The sequence below is a fragment of the Ambystoma mexicanum genome, chromosome 14, assembly GCF_040938575.1.
Source record: "Ambystoma mexicanum isolate Mex_15411 chromosome 14, UKY_AmexF1_1, whole genome shotgun sequence".
NCBI lineage: Eukaryota > Metazoa > Chordata > Amphibia > Caudata > Ambystomatidae > Ambystoma > Ambystoma mexicanum.
The window spans coordinates 637,341,726-637,358,954 of record NC_090940.1 but is presented as its reverse complement, the minus strand read 5'-3'; the positions used below and the strand labels follow the sequence as shown (position 1 = coordinate 637,358,954).

Sequence of the window (17,229 nt, the reverse complement as noted above, 5' to 3'; positions counted from 1 at the left end):
CCTAGTATTCCAGGAGACAAGACTGACAGAGTCAACTATCTGGGATTGTTATGATCTTCCACTATGATTTGGATTCGCCCAATGCATCATGGGCACACATTTCAGAATTCCGTTGTGCGACTCTTTTAACCCCATAAATTCTGGTCTGTGGTGGAGTTGATTTGACCATCATCTGTTCTCGTATATACACATCTTGACTCAAGGTAAAGCCTAGATTATAAAAGGCTGTCCGGGCTAACCATAAAGTGTTGAGTATGACTCCGGATTGAATATACAGGCGAGCCTCTGTTAGATCAGGGAGATTCACAAACTCAACTAGATCAATATCTGCTGACGTCAGATCTTCTAAGGCAGTTATTTCCGCACAAATGTTTAACACACTAGCACGGTTCAAGTCATAGTTGGTAAAAGGGTGGCCTCGACATTTAATCACTAGATGATGGTGGTGTTTATATTGTGCCTGACCTTTAAAGGTAGAAGGAATTGATCTAGGCTCAGTATTAGACTTGGAGTTTAATCTGCCACCCGAACAATCTGGAAGTACCATTTTAGAACTCATGCTCACTTGAGATTCATGGTCTTGGGTCAACAACCCTGGGCCTTTCAGAAGCGGTTTAACATTGGGAAAGGCAGTTTGTAGCAATTGACCAGCTTCATTAGACAGCCCTTGCTTCGATTGCAACATGATCTGCTTGATGTTTTCATTTTCCTTTTTATAATTAGCAAAAGAGGCTCGTATCTCATCACGTAGCTCTTGTAATGTGCAATCTATATTTCTAACTGACCCTTCATGTGCCTGGTGATTGTCAGAATGCAAATCACCTCGTAGCGGCATGATGTTATCTGTGTCAGATGTTGCCGCTTGTGTACCTGTAAACATTTTTGATTGTGAATTCTTTACTATTTTTGTTGTTGCTATGATATCTATTGGTTTTTGATTGAGGCTGGAAGTTGCAGACTGCGAAAGAGACGAGGGAGCCGTAATAGCAACTAAATCATCCAAAGGTTTATATGCTAATGGCGTCTTCCTTTGTGACTGCGTATCCATTTTGAAGTGTAAGCGTCTTTTTTTTCTTGGCTGCCGCTATTAATCTTTACGCCTTTTTGATTTTGGTTCTAGAACTCACTTCATTGATTGTTTGCATTTGATTAGATGGTTCATTAACACTTATGGTGTTTGATGGGGGAATATTTTGTGTTAAAAACATGGGTGCAAATGCTGTTATCAGTGTTTTCAAAGGAGGCACAGTTGGTAGAGATGGGCCCACCTCCACGGTTGTTTGCGTAGACTCTTGCAGACCATGAATAACAACTATGTCAGGGGAAATTGTATGTGTTGCATGTTCTTTTAGGACGGGTCGGATGGTAATGACCACATCTGCTATATTTGTCTGTGTTCCCTGACTGATATGGTTATATGGCTGTTTAGTAACTGCTTGCATGTGTATTCCTATCTCTCTGACAATATTTACATGGGATTGCTGGATGAAATCTGTCTGATTTTTTAACTTTTCATCCAACGACTCATATAGCTTAGCCAACGAGAGAAGCGCCGTATTCATAGCAGTCAGCGTATTGTTAAGGGCAGGCGCTTCGGGAAAAGAGAACCTGTTCTCATTATAGTTAGTCTGAGGATCGCGTATGAAATATGGATGATTACCAATGGGTTCGTGGAATTGCGTTCTCCTTGGAGTGGGCGCTACAAAGGAGAGCGATCGATTAGAGACACTAGATGGTGATTTGTCAAACATCACTGGTGATTTATACAGTTTCTGATTATCTTTCCCACATGTTTCTCCTGCAAGACAGAAATGTTTCGACTGGGCAAGCTTTGCTTGACAGATCCATCCTTTAAATGTATCAAATCACCGGTATTAGAGCAGATATACTGCACATCAGGTGTAGCAGGCTCATGACAGCTTGCGTCTCTGCATCGATTTCACCAGCCATTGTCAATTTCTCATATTCATTTCTTAACAATTGCTGTGCCTGCACTGTGCACAAAGGGGGATTTTTAAACGATGATTCAGTAGGAACCAGGGGTGTTTTAACACCGTCATCAATAACTTGAGTGATACATATTTCACCCGTTTTACCAGCTAAGGCAATAGAAGCATCAGCTAGTTCTTTGCTAGGCATATTTGTAATTTTTGCATTAGACTCTTCCAAATTCACCTTATCTGAAGCTTCCTCTAAAGATACAGCAGCTGACAAAGAACACAAGGATTTTAAAATTGGAACGTTAGTTGCTTCCACAGGGACTGTATTTCGTTTCTTCGCACCGTCTATTTGACAGAAAGTACGAATGTCAACATTGAGTGAAATTGATTTTTTTTTTCTTGATTCTCTTTTAGCCTCTTCGCAAAAAAGATCTTTCTAGATTCCACGGGCGAGATATTATATAAGCCAGCACCAATTTTTGGCATGCCTGATTTTAACGACATGATAGAAGTAGACATGGTGCAACCAACATAAAACCAAGCTCAAAATTGTGAAAAGTGAAAGTACAGCTATTAATAGATTTTTGAAGTATTACCGTTCAGAGGATCAAGAACAATTCGCAATGGCCACCGCCCCCGCCACCCAGCTAGACAGCAAGACAGTACAACACACTTGCTCCAACGCACTTCCGCTCAACGCGCACGCGTTCATGTATTTGAATTGAGGAAGGCGGGCTTGGGGGCGGAACCAAACATAACAACAAATAAATGGAAAAAACAAAACAAGGAACATGGATCAGCGTGGGTCACAGATGATTCTAGTCCAAATCCAGCTTCACATCCAGCAGAAGGCCTACCAGCACAGCCAATCCCCAAGTATGCAACAGAAAGGATCAGGGATCACGGACAGCAAGACAGTCCAACACGCTTGCTCCAACGCACTTCTGCTCAACGCGCGTGCGCTCATGCACGGGCGTCGTGTATTTGAATTGAGGAAGGTGGGCTTGGGGGCTGAACCAAACCAGCACAGCCAATCGCCAAGTATGCAACAGAAAGGAGCAGGGATCACGGACAGCAAGACAGTCCAACACACTTGCTCCAACTCACTTCTGCTCAACGCGCGTTAGTTTCTTCTTCTCTGTACTTCAACTTCGGCCAGCAATATCCTGCAAAGGCTGAGGGAGGGTAAGGTGAATCACTGTCAGGAAATGGGGGATACCATGTCTCGCCTTCAGCTACCCTCTCTCCAATCCCCAAGTTCCCTCTGCCCTCCCTCCCTAGTTAGTCCACCCCCAGGGTCGGGATCGAAACTGATGGCCCTTCCCTGGCCACCTGAACAGAGGATGCCTGGGGAGTAGATGTGAGAGTACCTTCAGTTTTCTCACAGTACCCATCTCAGAGTGCACCTAGGCCACAACCCACCATCATTCCCAAACATGCCATAGCAGACGTTGACCCGATACACATCATGGGTACCCACCACAGAGTACATCTAGGCCACGTCCCACCATAATTCCCAAACATACCACAGCAGGCATCGACCAGATACACATCATGGGTACCCAGCACAGAGTAAACCGAGACCACGTTCCACCACAATTCCCAAAACGTATCATAACAGACATCGACCAGGCACACATCATGGGCACCCATCCCAGAGTACACCTAGGCCACATCCCACCATAATTCTCAAACGTACCACAGCGGGCATCGACCAGATACAATTCATGGGTACCCACCACAGAGTACACCGAGACCACGTTCCACTATAATTCCCAAAACGTACCACAGCAGGCATTGACCAGATACACATCATGGGTACCCATCTCAGAGTACACCTAGGCCCTGTCTCACCATAATTCCCCAGCACTGGTAGTATAGGTCAGTGGCAACACGCTTGTCTTAAAAGCAAGACGGCACAAAGCAACACAGGCTCGAATCCCGGGTCCACGGTTAGAAACCACTTCGGTATTCAGCGCGCTATAAAAAAAACTATTATTAATTCCCAAAACATACCATATCAAGCATCGACCAGATACACATCATAGATACCCACCACAGAGTACACCTAGGCCACATCCCACCATAATTCCCAAACGTCCATAGCAGACAACAACCAGATACACATCATGGGCGCCCACCTAAGAGTACACCTACGCCATGTTCCACCAAAATACCCAGACGTACCATAGCAGACATTGACCAGGTACACAATATCAGTACCCACCTCAGAGTACACCTAGACCACATCCTACCACAATTCCCAAATGTACCATAGCGAACAGCTACCATATACACATCATGGGTACCCACCACAGAGTACACCTAGACCATGTCCCACCATAATTCCTAAACATACTATAAAAACCATCGACCAGATGCACATCATGGGTACCCAGCACAGAGTACACCTAGGCTATGACCCGCCACAACCCACCATAATTGACATTGACCATCTCCTCAGCCTCATTTCCCCCAGTCCCACTCCTTTACTTGTTCTTGGTGACTTTAATCTCCACCTCTCTTTGAACTCTCTTTCCTCTCCTCTCTTCTCCATTCTTGACTCCTACCTCCTCCTTCCCCTCCTACTCACCAATCTGGCTCTACCATTGACCTCATCTTTACTTCCTCTCTCATTGCCTCCCCTGTATCCTCCCTTCCCACCTACTTATCTGATCAGTCTCTACTTTCTTTTTCCCTCTCCCCTTCCTCCCCTTCTCCTCCCCCCCTCCTTCCTCCACCTCGTTCTTCCGGCGTGACCTACGTGGCTTTAACTCCTCTCTATTTCTTACATCCCTCTCCTCTTCTCTCCCCCCCATCTCCCATTTCTCTTCGCTCTCCGCATCTGATGCCTCCTCCATCTTATCCTCTTCTTTCTCGTCTACTCGCGATCTTCTTTACCCACTCTCCTCATTTTGCCCCTCTCACCGTCCTGCTCAACCTTGGCTTTCTTCTCATCTCTCCTCCATGCGCCGCCTCCTCAGGCGCCTTGAATGTCAATGGCTCAAACACCCTACCCCGTCTAACCAATCTGCATATTTCTCCTGTCACACCCTCTACGACTCATGCCTCAACTCCGCTAAACGCACCTACTTCTCTGATCTTCTCCAGTCTCAATCCTCCTACCCTCGCCGCATTTTTCAAACTTTAACCCGTCTTCTCTCTCCTTCTACTCCTGATCCCTCCATCACCTCTTCCCTCTCTGCTACTGATCTTGCCTCCTTCTTTTCTAGCAAAGTGTCAGGCGGGCTCTCCTCCTCCCCTGACTCCTCCTCACCTGTATGCTCAAGTACTTCCTCTACCCTGGCTGAGCTCTTCTTCTTGGTCTTTATCTCCGTCCCTTGTCCAAGCTTCTTCTCCTTTTTTTGACGTAAGTAGGGTCGCACTCCCTCGGCCGCCTCCGTGGTCAGAATATAGTACAGAACCGGAGGTAACCCGAGGAGCACGCCCTAAAAATGGGGAAAAAGCCAGTTGGCTGAAAAAACCCAGATGGATTCCAAGACAGTTGAAATGGGAATGTCCGATAATAAACCCGAAGACTTACAGAAGAGGGATTCTGGTCTGCTGACTCCAAGGAAGCGAGGTTCTGATGTATATAGATGTAAATAGCAGAGGCAGGTTGCTCGAAGCTATGGGACCCAGTGAAGGGGGTCCGAAGGGTTTTAATGGTATAGCGGACTTCGGCGAAAAATGCTACCCAGAGGTAACAATACAGGTAGGAATTGATCCGAAAAGGTAACAATAGAAGGAACACGGAAATTAGGATAGAACAGAGTAAAGATAGAAGTCTCCCGACTCTAGAGAGGTATAAGAAGGCAGAGACTAAGAGGGTAGCAGAGAGAGACAAGTACCCGGAATACGCGTGGAGAAAGGGAACGCGTAGTGAAAGCGAAAGTCGCTAGGAAAGTCCCCAATCACCTTACCTGAAAACCTTTAGACACCGCGAGTGGCAAGAAACAGTAAAGGCAAAAGCAAAGTAATACGGGAGACGGAATAAAGCTAGTAAGAGACTGGCAGCGCAGGTAACACATACGATACAACGCGCCGTGCGCTAGTTTGATCAGCTAGTTATAGGTTCCGTCAGCCATCTTGGAATAAGCTAGACCGTTGGTCTTGCTGATGGATTCCATCTTAGTAGTACGTCCAACGGTAAGCAATCTTCCAGGGCTGGTGCATGACAGTATGCCCCCTCCTATACTTGCTTCCTTCTGGTTTCCCCGGATTAAGTCTATGGAAATGCTGTACTAGTCTGGGGGCATTCACATGGGTTCTTGGTTCCCATGTTCTTTCGGCTATAGGATAGCCCTTCCAGTGGATCAAATATTGTAATGTTCCTTTCCTGTAACGGGAATCCACTATTCGGTCCACTTCATATTCTTCTGGTTCTTCCTGAGGTGTGACTATGGGTCTTCTCCTAGATCTCTTAAAGGGATCCTCCTTATGTGTCTTGAGTAGAGAGGAATGGAAGACCGGATGGATCCGCCGCAAGGCGTGAGGTAGCTTTAATCGGAAGGCTACTGGATTGATCTGAGACTGAATCTGATAGGGACCTATATATGTGGCGGCAAACTTTCCCATATTCGCCCACCGGGGAAGATATCTTGTAGAGAGCCAGACCAGATCACCCGGCTTCCATAGAGGAACATCACCGCGTTTGGCATCAGCATAAGTCTTGTATGTCTTGCGGCTGTCCTCTAGTGTTTGTAAGGCTTCCTTGTGAGTACGACGGAGATCAGTGAGCATCCTTTCCAAAGCGGGAGTGGTTGTCTGATCTCTGAGAATGGAAGTTCCTGGTAGATGGTGAGGATGGTATCCATACGTGCACTTAAAAGGACTCATCTTGATTGCAGTGTGGTAGGTGTTATTATAGGCGAATTCCGCCATAGGCAGTAGGACTGCCCAATCGTCCTGTTCCTTGTTACAAAAACAGCAAAGATACTGTTCTAGATTGGCATTTAACCTCTCTGTCTGCCCGTTGGTCTGCGGGTGAAACCCAGAAGACAGGGCCTTTTGGATACCCAGTTGGGTGCACAATGAATTCCAGAACTTTGAGGTAAATTGCATCCCTCTGTCAGATATGATGGAACGCGGTAACCCATGTAATCTAACCACCTCACGAAAGAAGATGGTAGCTGTCTCTGAGGCAGAAGGAACCCCTGAAAGGGATACGAAATGTGCCAGTTTTGAGAACGAGTCTACTATCACTAGAATAGCGGTCCTTTCCTTTGAGATGGGAAGTTCCATTATAAAGTCCAGTGAGAGATCTTCCCAGGGACGTGCAGGTGCCTTAGCTTGGTGCAAGAGCCCTTGGGGTCTATGACGGGAGGTCTTGTTGATTGCGCAGGTAGGACACGAAGATACATAAGATGTAATGTCCTTTCGCATAGCCGGCCACCAAAAGCTTCTGGAGACCAGCTCAAACGTTGCCTTCTCTCCCTTATGTCTGGCTAGGGGTAGGTCATGACAAAAACCAATGGCTTGTGTTCTCAGAGTGGGTGTGGGAAGAAACAAAGCCGATTGATGGAACCACAATCCCCCACGTTCCTGCAACTAGCAGGAGTTCTTCTCTTCCTGGGAGCTATGAAGTTGTCTCTCTCTGACCTCTTGATGGAAGAGATTGGCAATCATAAGGAAGTGGTGTTTGGGCAGGATCATCTCCTTCTTCACCTCAGATAGTTCCTCATTAGCCCAACTTCGGGATAAGGCGTCAGCAACACTGTTTTGAGATCCCGGTATGTGGGTGATCTGGAAGTCGAAGTTAGAGAAGTAGTATGCCCAACGAGCATGTCTTGAGTTTCTGCACTCCATCTGTTGAAGAACCTTCAGATTTCGATGATCCGTCCGGATGATGAACTGATGTAAGGCTCCTTGTAGAAGATGTCTCCATTCTTGGCAGGCACTTCGTATAGCCAATAGTTCTCTCTCGAGTACCGAGTAGTTCCTTTCGCTTCCTGTCAAGGTACGAGAGTAATAAGCAATCGGATGTTCCAACTCATCAGTTCCTTCCTGTAACAAGACGGCTCCCAAGGCACCCTCAGAGGCATCTGTCTCCAGAACAAAGGGTTTACTCTGATCAGGCTGGACCAAAACAGGAGCAGAGGTAAATGATTCCTTTAGGTTCCTGAAGGCTTCCTGTGCGGAGGGTCCCCAATGGAATGCTACACCCTTCTTGAGAGGATTGGTGATGGGTAATACGAGGTCAGAGAACCTCGGTATGAACCTGCGATAGAAATTTGCCAGACCTAAGAAACGTTGAATCTCCTTGACTGAGGAGGGTTCTGGCCATCGATCTATAGCTTGAACCTTGGCTGGATCCATGCGGATTCCCTTGGCGGATAATATGAATCCCAAATAAGGTACCTCTGAAGCCTCAAATTGACACTTCTCCGGCTTTGCAAACAGGTTGTTCTCTAACAGTCTGCGGAGAGCCTCACTTACATGGACACGATGTTCAGCTAAGGAAGGAGAGAAAATCAGTATATCGTCGAGGTATACGACAACTGAAATGTATAACATATCTGCGAATATCCTGTCAACAAAACGCTGAAACACCGCAGGGGCATTCACCAGACCGAATGGCATAACACAATATTCGAACAACCCCAAAGGTGTTCTGAATGCCGTCTTCCACTCGTCCCCATTCTTGATCCTTAACAAGTGATATGCTCCTCAGAGGTCGAGTTTGGTAAACACCTTGGAGTCTCTGACCGCCTCGAGAATGTCTCGGATAAGTGGCATCGGGTACCTGTCTCGAATGGTTATACTGTTCAGACCCCTGTAATCAATACAGGGGCGTAATTCCTTCGAGTCCTTCTTGGAAATGAAAAACAATGATGCTCCTCCTGATGATCTCGATGGCCTGATAAGGCCGTTTTCCAAGTTGGCAGCTAGGTATTCTTTCAAGGCTTCCTTTTCGGCCAAGGATAGCGGATACATGCGTCCGAATGGAAGTGAAGCTTCTTCCTTGAGGTCTATGCTGCAATCCTCGTTGCGATGAGGCGGGAGGAGTCGAGGGTTTAGATCTTCGAATACTCTAGCAAAAGACTGGTAGTGCCTAGGTAAAGAGGAAACCAAGAGGCTTCCTTGAATATTGGCTAGACTGGATCGGACTTCTGTGGAGGAGACCCTCGGATAAAAGCAGTGTTCTTGACAAAAGTCTGAGTCGAAATCGATCTTGTTCCTTGCCAGTCAATTCGGGGATTATGTCTTCTCAGCCATGGGATTCCCAGAATCAAAGGAAAATGGGCTGCCCTGATTACATCAAAGCGAAGAGTCTTGACATGATGCTCCATTCCGATCATAATGGGAATGGTCTCCATAGTAATGGGTCCAGAAGTTAGAGGACGCCCGTCCACCCCCTCTACTGGTACAGGTCTGTCCTTTTCTCTTAGTGGGATCTTGTTCTCCTGGGCCCACGTCACATCAATGAAGTTTCCTGCCGCTCCACAGTCCAGCATGGCCAAAACTGAGAGTTCTTGCCCTGGTTTGCAAGTAAACGTAACTTGGAACACCATCAATCGATTATCTTCTACTCCTTCTGGGGAAATTCGGGTAAGATTGCAAGGGGTTGGGCTGTCTTCCCCAAGGTTTCCCTTGCAATCCCCTGGGGTCTGGCGTTTCCCTGTCGCTTAGAGGGTATGTCAGGACAGTCCTTGAGAGTATGTTTCGCTGACCCACAGTACATACAGAGATTCAGGTCCTGTCTTCGCCTCCTTTCGGCCTTGGTAAGAGGTCCTCGGGTAGCACCTATTTGCATGGGTTCCTCTATGTTAGGACGTTCTCTTCTTCCCTGTGGGGGGCTATATTGAGTGGTCGTTCCCCTTCCTCTTCTCCTTTCTTTCCGCCTTTCCTGAAGACGGAAATCGATCTGGAGTACTAGGGTAACTAGTTCTTGGAAGCTGTTAGGCCGAACCACCCGAGCCAGCTCATCCTTAAGTTCTTCATTTAAGCCTCGTCTGAATAAGGACTGTCTTGCGGTGTCTGGCCATTCAGTTGACACGGCTAAGGCCTGGAATTGTGCAATATAACCTTGTAAATCTTGATTCCCCTGTTTGACTTCGAGGAAGGCGTCGTACTTAGAGTACTGTACGTCAGAGCGCTCAAATCTGTTCTTGAATCCTTGTACGAACAGGGCATAGTCATTCACCATTGGGTCTTGGCCGGTAACTAACGGGGTCACCCATCCCAGGGCACTTCCAGCCAGATTGGCTATGAGGAATCCAACTCGAGCCCTTCCAGACTCAAATGCTCAAGGTCTAAAGGAGAAATAAACCGAGCAGGCATCTAGAAATTCTTTAATATATTTTGGATTCCCGTCGTATTTCCCATAGGTAAAGGGCATTGGAGGTAAGTCATCTCTGCTGGCGTCTCGAGCCGCAGCTTGCTGTCGAAGAAGGAGGTTTTCAGCATGGAGTGATTGCACATCAGCTCTAAGACCTTGTATGGCGTTACACATCTCTTGTATTTGTTCCGGAGATGCCATTTCCTTCTTTTGGCGTTGTATACTGTCAGACAGGCTCTCCTCCTCCCCTGACTCCTCCTCACCTGTATGCTCAGGTACTTTCCTCTACCCTGGCTGAGCTCTTCTTCTTGGTCTTTATCTTCATCCCTTGTCCAAGCTTCTTCTCCTTTTTTTGATGTAAGTAGGGTCGCGCTCCCTCGGCCGCCTCCGTGGTCTGAATATAGTACAGAACCGGAGGTAACCCGAGGAACACGCCCTAAAAATGGGGAAAAAGCCGGTTGGCTGAAAAAACCCTGATGGATTCCAAGACAGTTGAAATGGGAATGTCCGTTAATAAACCAGAAGACATGCAGAAGAGGGATTCTGGTCTGCTGACTCCAAGGAAGCGAGGGTCTGATGTATATAGATGTAAATAGCAGAGGCAGGTTGCTGGAAGCTATGGGACCCAGTGAAGGGGGTCCGAAGGGTTTTAATGGTATAGCGGACTTCCGCGAAAAATACTGCCCAGAGGTAGCAATGCAGGTAGGAATTGATCCGAAAAGGTAACAATAGAAGGAACATGAAAATTAGGATAGAACAGAGTAAAGATAGAAGTCTCCCGACTCTAGAGAGGTATAAGAAGGCGCAGACTAAGAGGGTAGCAGAGAGAGACAAGTACACGGAATACACGTGGAGAAAGGGAACGCGTAGTGAAAGCGAAAGTCGCTAGGAAAGTCCCCAATCACCTTACCTGAAAACCTTTAGACACCGCGAGTGGCAAGAAACAGTAAAGGCAAAAGCAAAGTAATACGGGAGACGGAATAAAGCTAGTAAGAGACTGGCAGCGCAGGTAACACATACGATACAACGCGCCGTGCGCTAGTTTGATCAGCTAGTTATAGGTTCCGTCAGCCATCTTGGAATAAGCTAGACCGTTGGTCTTGCTGATGGATTCCATCTTAGTAGTACGTCCAACGGTAAGCAATCTTCCAGGGCTGGTGCATGACACAAAGTCCACAACCTTAGTCAAACTATTCTCTCCTCCCCCTCCTACTCTCCTCCTCCTCCTCCTCTTCTCCATACCTTTTCTATGTCCTCCTTCTCTCCCGTCACTAATTCTGATGTTACCCTCCTCCTTATCAATACTCATCCTACTGCTTCTCCCGCTGACCCCATTCCTACCCCCCTCATCCTGAAAATCTACCCCTCCTTATACCTTACCTTACCTCCTTCTTCAACATCTGCCTCTCAACGTCCACTTTTCCTACCCCTTTCAAGCACGCGACCATCATCCCTATTCTCAAAAAACCCTCTGCTAACCCCCATCTTGTTTCCAACTATCGCCCCATCTCTCTCCTACCCTTCCTCTCCACACTTCTTGAATGCATTGTCTATTCTCAACTTTCTTCCTTCATCTCTAACCACTCCCTCCTTCCTGATTCCCAATCCGGCTTCCGCCCACTGCACTCCACTGAAACTGCACTCACCTCTGTCCTGAACTCTCTCCTCTCTCACGTTACTCAAAACACTCCTCCATTCTTATTCTCCTTGATCTCTCCGCCGCTTTTGATACTGTCGACCATCCTCTTCTTCTCAATTCCCTCTCCTCATTTGGCTTCAAGGACTCTGTTCTTAACTGGCTCTCCTCTTATCTCTCTAACTGCTCTTTTTCTGTCTCCTGGGGTGGCTCCTCATCTCCCACACTTCCTCTTAACCACGGAGTTCCCCAAGGTTCTGTCCTTGGCCCCTTTCTTTTCTCTCTTTACACCTCCTTCTTAGCTCCTATCATCTCCTCCTTTGGCATCTCGCACCATTTCTATGCGGATGATACCCAGCTTTTCCTCTCCTTCTCCTCTTTCTCTCCCGACATTCATGATAAACTATCTTCCTGCCTTTCCACTATCAAATCCTGGATGTCCTCTCACTTCCTTACTCTTAACGCTGATAAAACTGAACTCCTCTTCTTTCCTGCCAATACTCTTCCTCCACCCTCCCCTCCCGCCTTCATTCTCTTTCCCCCCTCCCAGCTCTCCTTCTCTCCACATGCCCGTAATCTTGGTCTCCATATTGACTCTCTCCTCTCTCTATCTCACCACATTTCTCTTACTGCCAAGTCTTGTCGCTTTCACCTCTACAACATCTGTAAAATCCGACCCCTCCTTACCTTTCATGCTACTAAACCTTTAATTACCTCCCTTATCTTCTCCAGACTCTTCTATTGTTCCTCCCTTCTCTTTGGACTCCCCTCTTCTCACCTCGCCCCACTCAAATCCATCTACCACTCAGCCATCCGCTCCCTCTGCCTTCTCTCACCTCTTGATTCTATCTCCTCTTCTCTCACCTCTTTAGGCTGGCTCTCATTTCACTCCCAGCTCAAATTCAAGTTCCTCTGTCTTGTTTTCAAATCCCTCTATGGTCTTGCCCCCCCCCTACCTCTCCTCCCTTCTCACTTTCTATACCCCTTCTCACTCTCTCCGCTCTGCTAATCTCTTCCTACTCTCTCCTCTACCTCCTCCCTGTGCCCCCTCCCGCTTCCGATCTTTCCAACTCCTTGCTCCCTTCCATTGGAGCCTCCTCCCCCTTCGCATCTGCTCTTCCCCTTCCTTCCCTTCCTTTCGCTCTTCTCTCAAATATTATCTTTTCCACTCACCTCCCTAACACCCTTCGTTTCCTCTCGCTCTTCCCCCTCCCCCTCTTTCCTCACCTCCTACCACTGCTCTCCCTATCCCGCCCTACCTCCTTCCCCCCAACTCCCTCCTCTCTTCTAGTCCTTCTCTTCTCTCTCCTCTTCCTCTCACACTCATACATTCCCTCTTACTCCTGATCTTACCCCCACTAACATCTCCCTTTCCCTCTCTCTCCTCTGCCCCTCCATACTCCCTCCTCACCTCTGCATTATTGTAAATTGTTCTTTACACTGTTTTCAAGTTATGATTCAATTTCTATATTATGCTTGATGTATTTTGCGTGTTCTCATGTAAAGCACTTTGGATTAAAGGGCTATGTAAATTCAATAAAATACAAAATACAAATAATTCCCACATGTACCATAGCAGACATCGACCAGATACACATCATGGGTACCCATCACAGAGTACACCTAGACCACGTCCCACCATAATTCCCAAAACGTTCCATAAGGGACATCAACCATTATGGGTACTGTGAGGAATCTGAGGGTATCCTCACCCCTTTTTCCTGAAAATGCCTCCACCCTGGTGGCTAGGGTAAGGCTACAGCTACTGCATCCTGACCCTGGGGGGGATATGCGAGGGAAGACTACCTAGGTGGAGGTAACTTGGGGAGAGGAGGTGAGGTACACTTAGGTGAGACACGGTATCCCCCTTTTCTCTTTCATAATGAACCTTACCTTTCCCAAGACCTTGTAGGCTATTGTCATTATCTTCCCCATTTTCTCAGCGGGTCACCTACTAACATCTCAGGTTAACTAGTTGGACGAGGAAGAAGCAAACAAGATCAATGCATTCTTTTCCCATTGACTCGCACAATCACCTACACTAGTTACGTACTGGGGCGAGGTAGAGGCAAGCAAGAGTAAAGCAGAACTCCCAAACAGGTAGTGAGCGGTCTAGTCTTTTTTGGACTAATAAGCCTGGCGGGAGCTTACAAACTGACATGAACAGAGAAGATGGCGTCAGCTGGGAAAGCAGGTCCACGGACTGCTGGAAGAGCAAAGACCCTTACTGGAAGGTAGCGTGGCAGAAGAAGCATTTGAGAATACCAGACAGATACACAGGGTATGCAGCACGAAGCAGAGCTGAGGGAAGCTGGAAGCCCATGGCACACTGCAGAGGGGAAGCAGTTATGATCAGGCAGAGCTGCGAAACATGGCCCAAACTGCGAGAGACGCATCAGTGGCAGAAATGAAGCTACAGAGAGCTGCTGCAGAGGAAAAGTGAGGCCCTGCATGAGAGAGAGAGGGATTGTGGCGGTCAGAAGCCGTGCTTCATCCTTGTGCACAACCAGTGAATCAGCCTAGAAAAGAGGGACTCTGGGCACTGCAAACGGGCACTCAAACCCATGAGGGCATTTATTTTTGAATACCAATATGAATGAAAGCCAGTACTTTTGAATACCGATTTGAGCCAAAAGCAATTACTTTTGGAATACCGAATGAAAGGGAAGATATTAAAGAGCAATTGTAAAACCATTTAAAGACCCCATGAGAAACAGAAAGGGGACTTTTCAGAAAACAGCATTTTCTAAATTTATGAAGGAACTCTATGAATATAAAAGAAGTGTGTGGTTCAAGTCAGGGAACCTTTGCTTTGTGAATCCTGTGAAATGTACCTTTTCATAAAAACCATTTAAAAGTAACCAAATCAGAGGAGCTGGAACATATACCTGAGAACTATATTTTGACAAAGTTGAGAGACTTGAAAGCTTGGGGAAGGGAATCCCTTGGCATTGTGGACTGTCTTGAAGTGTGGGAAAAGAGAACTCTGTTGCAAGCCCAGAGCTGGGAGATGCTGTGAACAATTATTGAACACGTATTATTTAGATTTTCAAACCTGTACACATTTTTCCAAGCATTAAGTGAGGGCTAGGTTAGGTTTGGACACAGTTAGAACTTTTAAGTTGGACATCCTGACACAGGCTTTCCTTAGTTTATGTTAGGTAGGGAAGATGTTCCTTAGAATGGGGCAAGGTAGGCCTTTTTCCCAACATTATTTTCATTTAATAAAGGTTTATAGCCAAAACTATACATCTCTTGTCTTTGTCTACTTCATGATGCCTTCACAAACGGTGTCAGGAGTGGGATGCAGCTCCACTTATACAAGTTGGGGGACGCTTACATTTGAGATGTTGAGTCCACAAGCATCCATCCCGTCTGTAGCCACTAAGGGCTCTACTGGATTTGATATTTGTAGCAGTACAGAGGAGACCATTCCCCCTGGTAAAAGAAGATTGATTCCCACCGATTTAATCTTAATACCTCCTACAGCGACATACATTAGATTAGCTCACAAATATGGGTTGTCCTGGAAATTTGGCATCAATGTCTTAGCTGGAGTCACAGACCCAGATTATAGGGGCAATATAAAAGTACTGCTGCAGACCCACGGGAAATATCCCTTCCTAATACATCCAGGGGATACAATTACACAAGGAATCCTCGAAAAAGCCATGTTTCTTAAGACAAAGAAAGACACAGAGAAAGAGGTCACAGACCGAGGGCCAAAGGGTTTTAGGGTGGCGGATGAACCTCAGGATGAAGCCCCCATATCCGAACCCAGAAAAATCATCAATAAAGAACCTGATATCTCCGCTTTTCTCAATGGAATGATCCACTCTTAGCAGAGGCACTCCTACAGACAGTGGCAGAAATAGATGAACCTGAGAAGGAGGGACCTGTTTTGGCTACTATATCGGAAAGATACAAAAACAGACGGCATAATCAGAACACAATTAATGATCACCAAAAGTCATAAACAAGTAGTTCTGGAGATCGCCCCCTATCACTTAACTGTCGGATATTTAGGGTAAGCAAAAACTCAAGCCCAAATTCTCAATACATTCTATTGGCGAGGTATCCATTCAGATATCAAAACATTCATACACATCTGTGATATTGGTCAGAAAGCTAGTAGTCATTTAACACCCCCTGCACCATTACAACCTCTCCCGATAATTTAAATACCATTTACCAGCATAGGCATGGACATTATAGGTCCCTTAGAAACCTCCAAGATGGGGAACGAGTACATTCTCGTCATAGTTGATTACGTAACCTGGTACCCTGAGGCGTTTCCAGTCCGAACCAATACAACTCAGCACATTTTAAAACATTTGTGTAGTGATGTTTGGTTGGAAGCTGCTGATGTCATGGCCCTGAGTGTGGAATGTGGTGGTTCTGGGTGTTCTATGTGAGACGGTTGGGCTGGTAGTTGGAGAGTAGTGGTGCATGGGTGTGGGGCAAGCCCAGTGTTTTTCCTCTATGTAGGTTGTGTCTTTCGTGTCCCCTACTAACCTGTATGTTTCGGAAGGCATACAGGTCCAGGACATTAAAGAACCTATAACCTACCTGACGTGGTCGGGCATTCTTCTCTACACTGGCGACGAGGATGGGATGATAGGTGGACCGTGCCTTTGACATCGCGCGCTGCTGCGGGGGGTGCAACTGATTGAGGACACTGCCCCGGTTGATCTTCCCCACACCCAGGCGGGCCCTGTGTTCCGTCGGCCCACCAACGCCGCTGTTAGCACCTGAGGCCAAGGTTGCCAGCGCTGTGGTTTCCGTGAATGAGCAATGAGCAGCTGTTCTGGAGCCAGGAGTCGTACGGCTGCATTTCGCCTTGGGTTTCTGGAGCTTGGAGGGGTGCCGCAATGAGAAGAGGAGGATGGGGGAGCCCTCCTTTCTGCTAGAGAAGGGACTCGAGGAGTGTGCGTCTGGTTCCTCCATCGATACGGTGCCTATATTGCATGAATTGCGGTTTGGAGATCGTCGCCCATGGATCCCTAGTTTGCCGGCTCGTTGGTGGGCAGCTCTCGTGAGGGTGTGGGAGAGCTGTGCCAACCTAACGGCTCACCAAAGGGCACGTAGTCTGCTGCCAGTTCGTTGTCCGGTATCGGAGGGCAGAGAGGTTGACTTCTCAGCGGTGCCGGTGCAAGTGGTGACGTCACTGGGAAGGGAGGTGTTGCGACTAGACCGCGTGGGTGGCCGTTGGAGCGCCTATGCGTCATGCCCTGCGTACGGCGTGGCGTTTAGAGAGGCCGCCAGCAAAGACGCCAACGCAGGTGTTCGCCTTCTGAACAATTTTGAAATGGGTGATATTGAGGTGTGCAAAGCGGATGAAGAGGAAGAGCTTTCCGGGACCACGGCAATAA

The 17,229-nt window shown here is 47.2% G+C and overlaps 2 protein-coding genes across 2 annotated transcripts in view; one reads left to right on the top strand and one right to left on the bottom strand.

Moving 5' to 3' along the window:
• The window catches only part of TRMT61A (tRNA methyltransferase 61A), a 384,858-nt gene that overhangs the window by 267,701 nt on the left and 99,928 nt on the right, over positions 1-17,229 (bottom strand). The gene's annotated exons all lie outside the window — the stretch shown is intronic.
• LOC138527231 (uncharacterized) lies at positions 15,205-15,699 on the top strand. The gene has a single exon (XM_069638347.1). The coding sequence runs from the start codon at positions 15,205-15,207 to the stop codon at positions 15,697-15,699; it is 495 nt and encodes a 164-aa protein (XP_069494448.1).

Bases quoted from the DNA above. Each gene is read 5' to 3' on its own strand.
- LOC138527231 (XM_069638347.1), top strand. From the start codon at position 15,205: ATGTTGAGTCCACAAGCATCCATCCCGTCTGTAGCCACTAAGGGCTCT.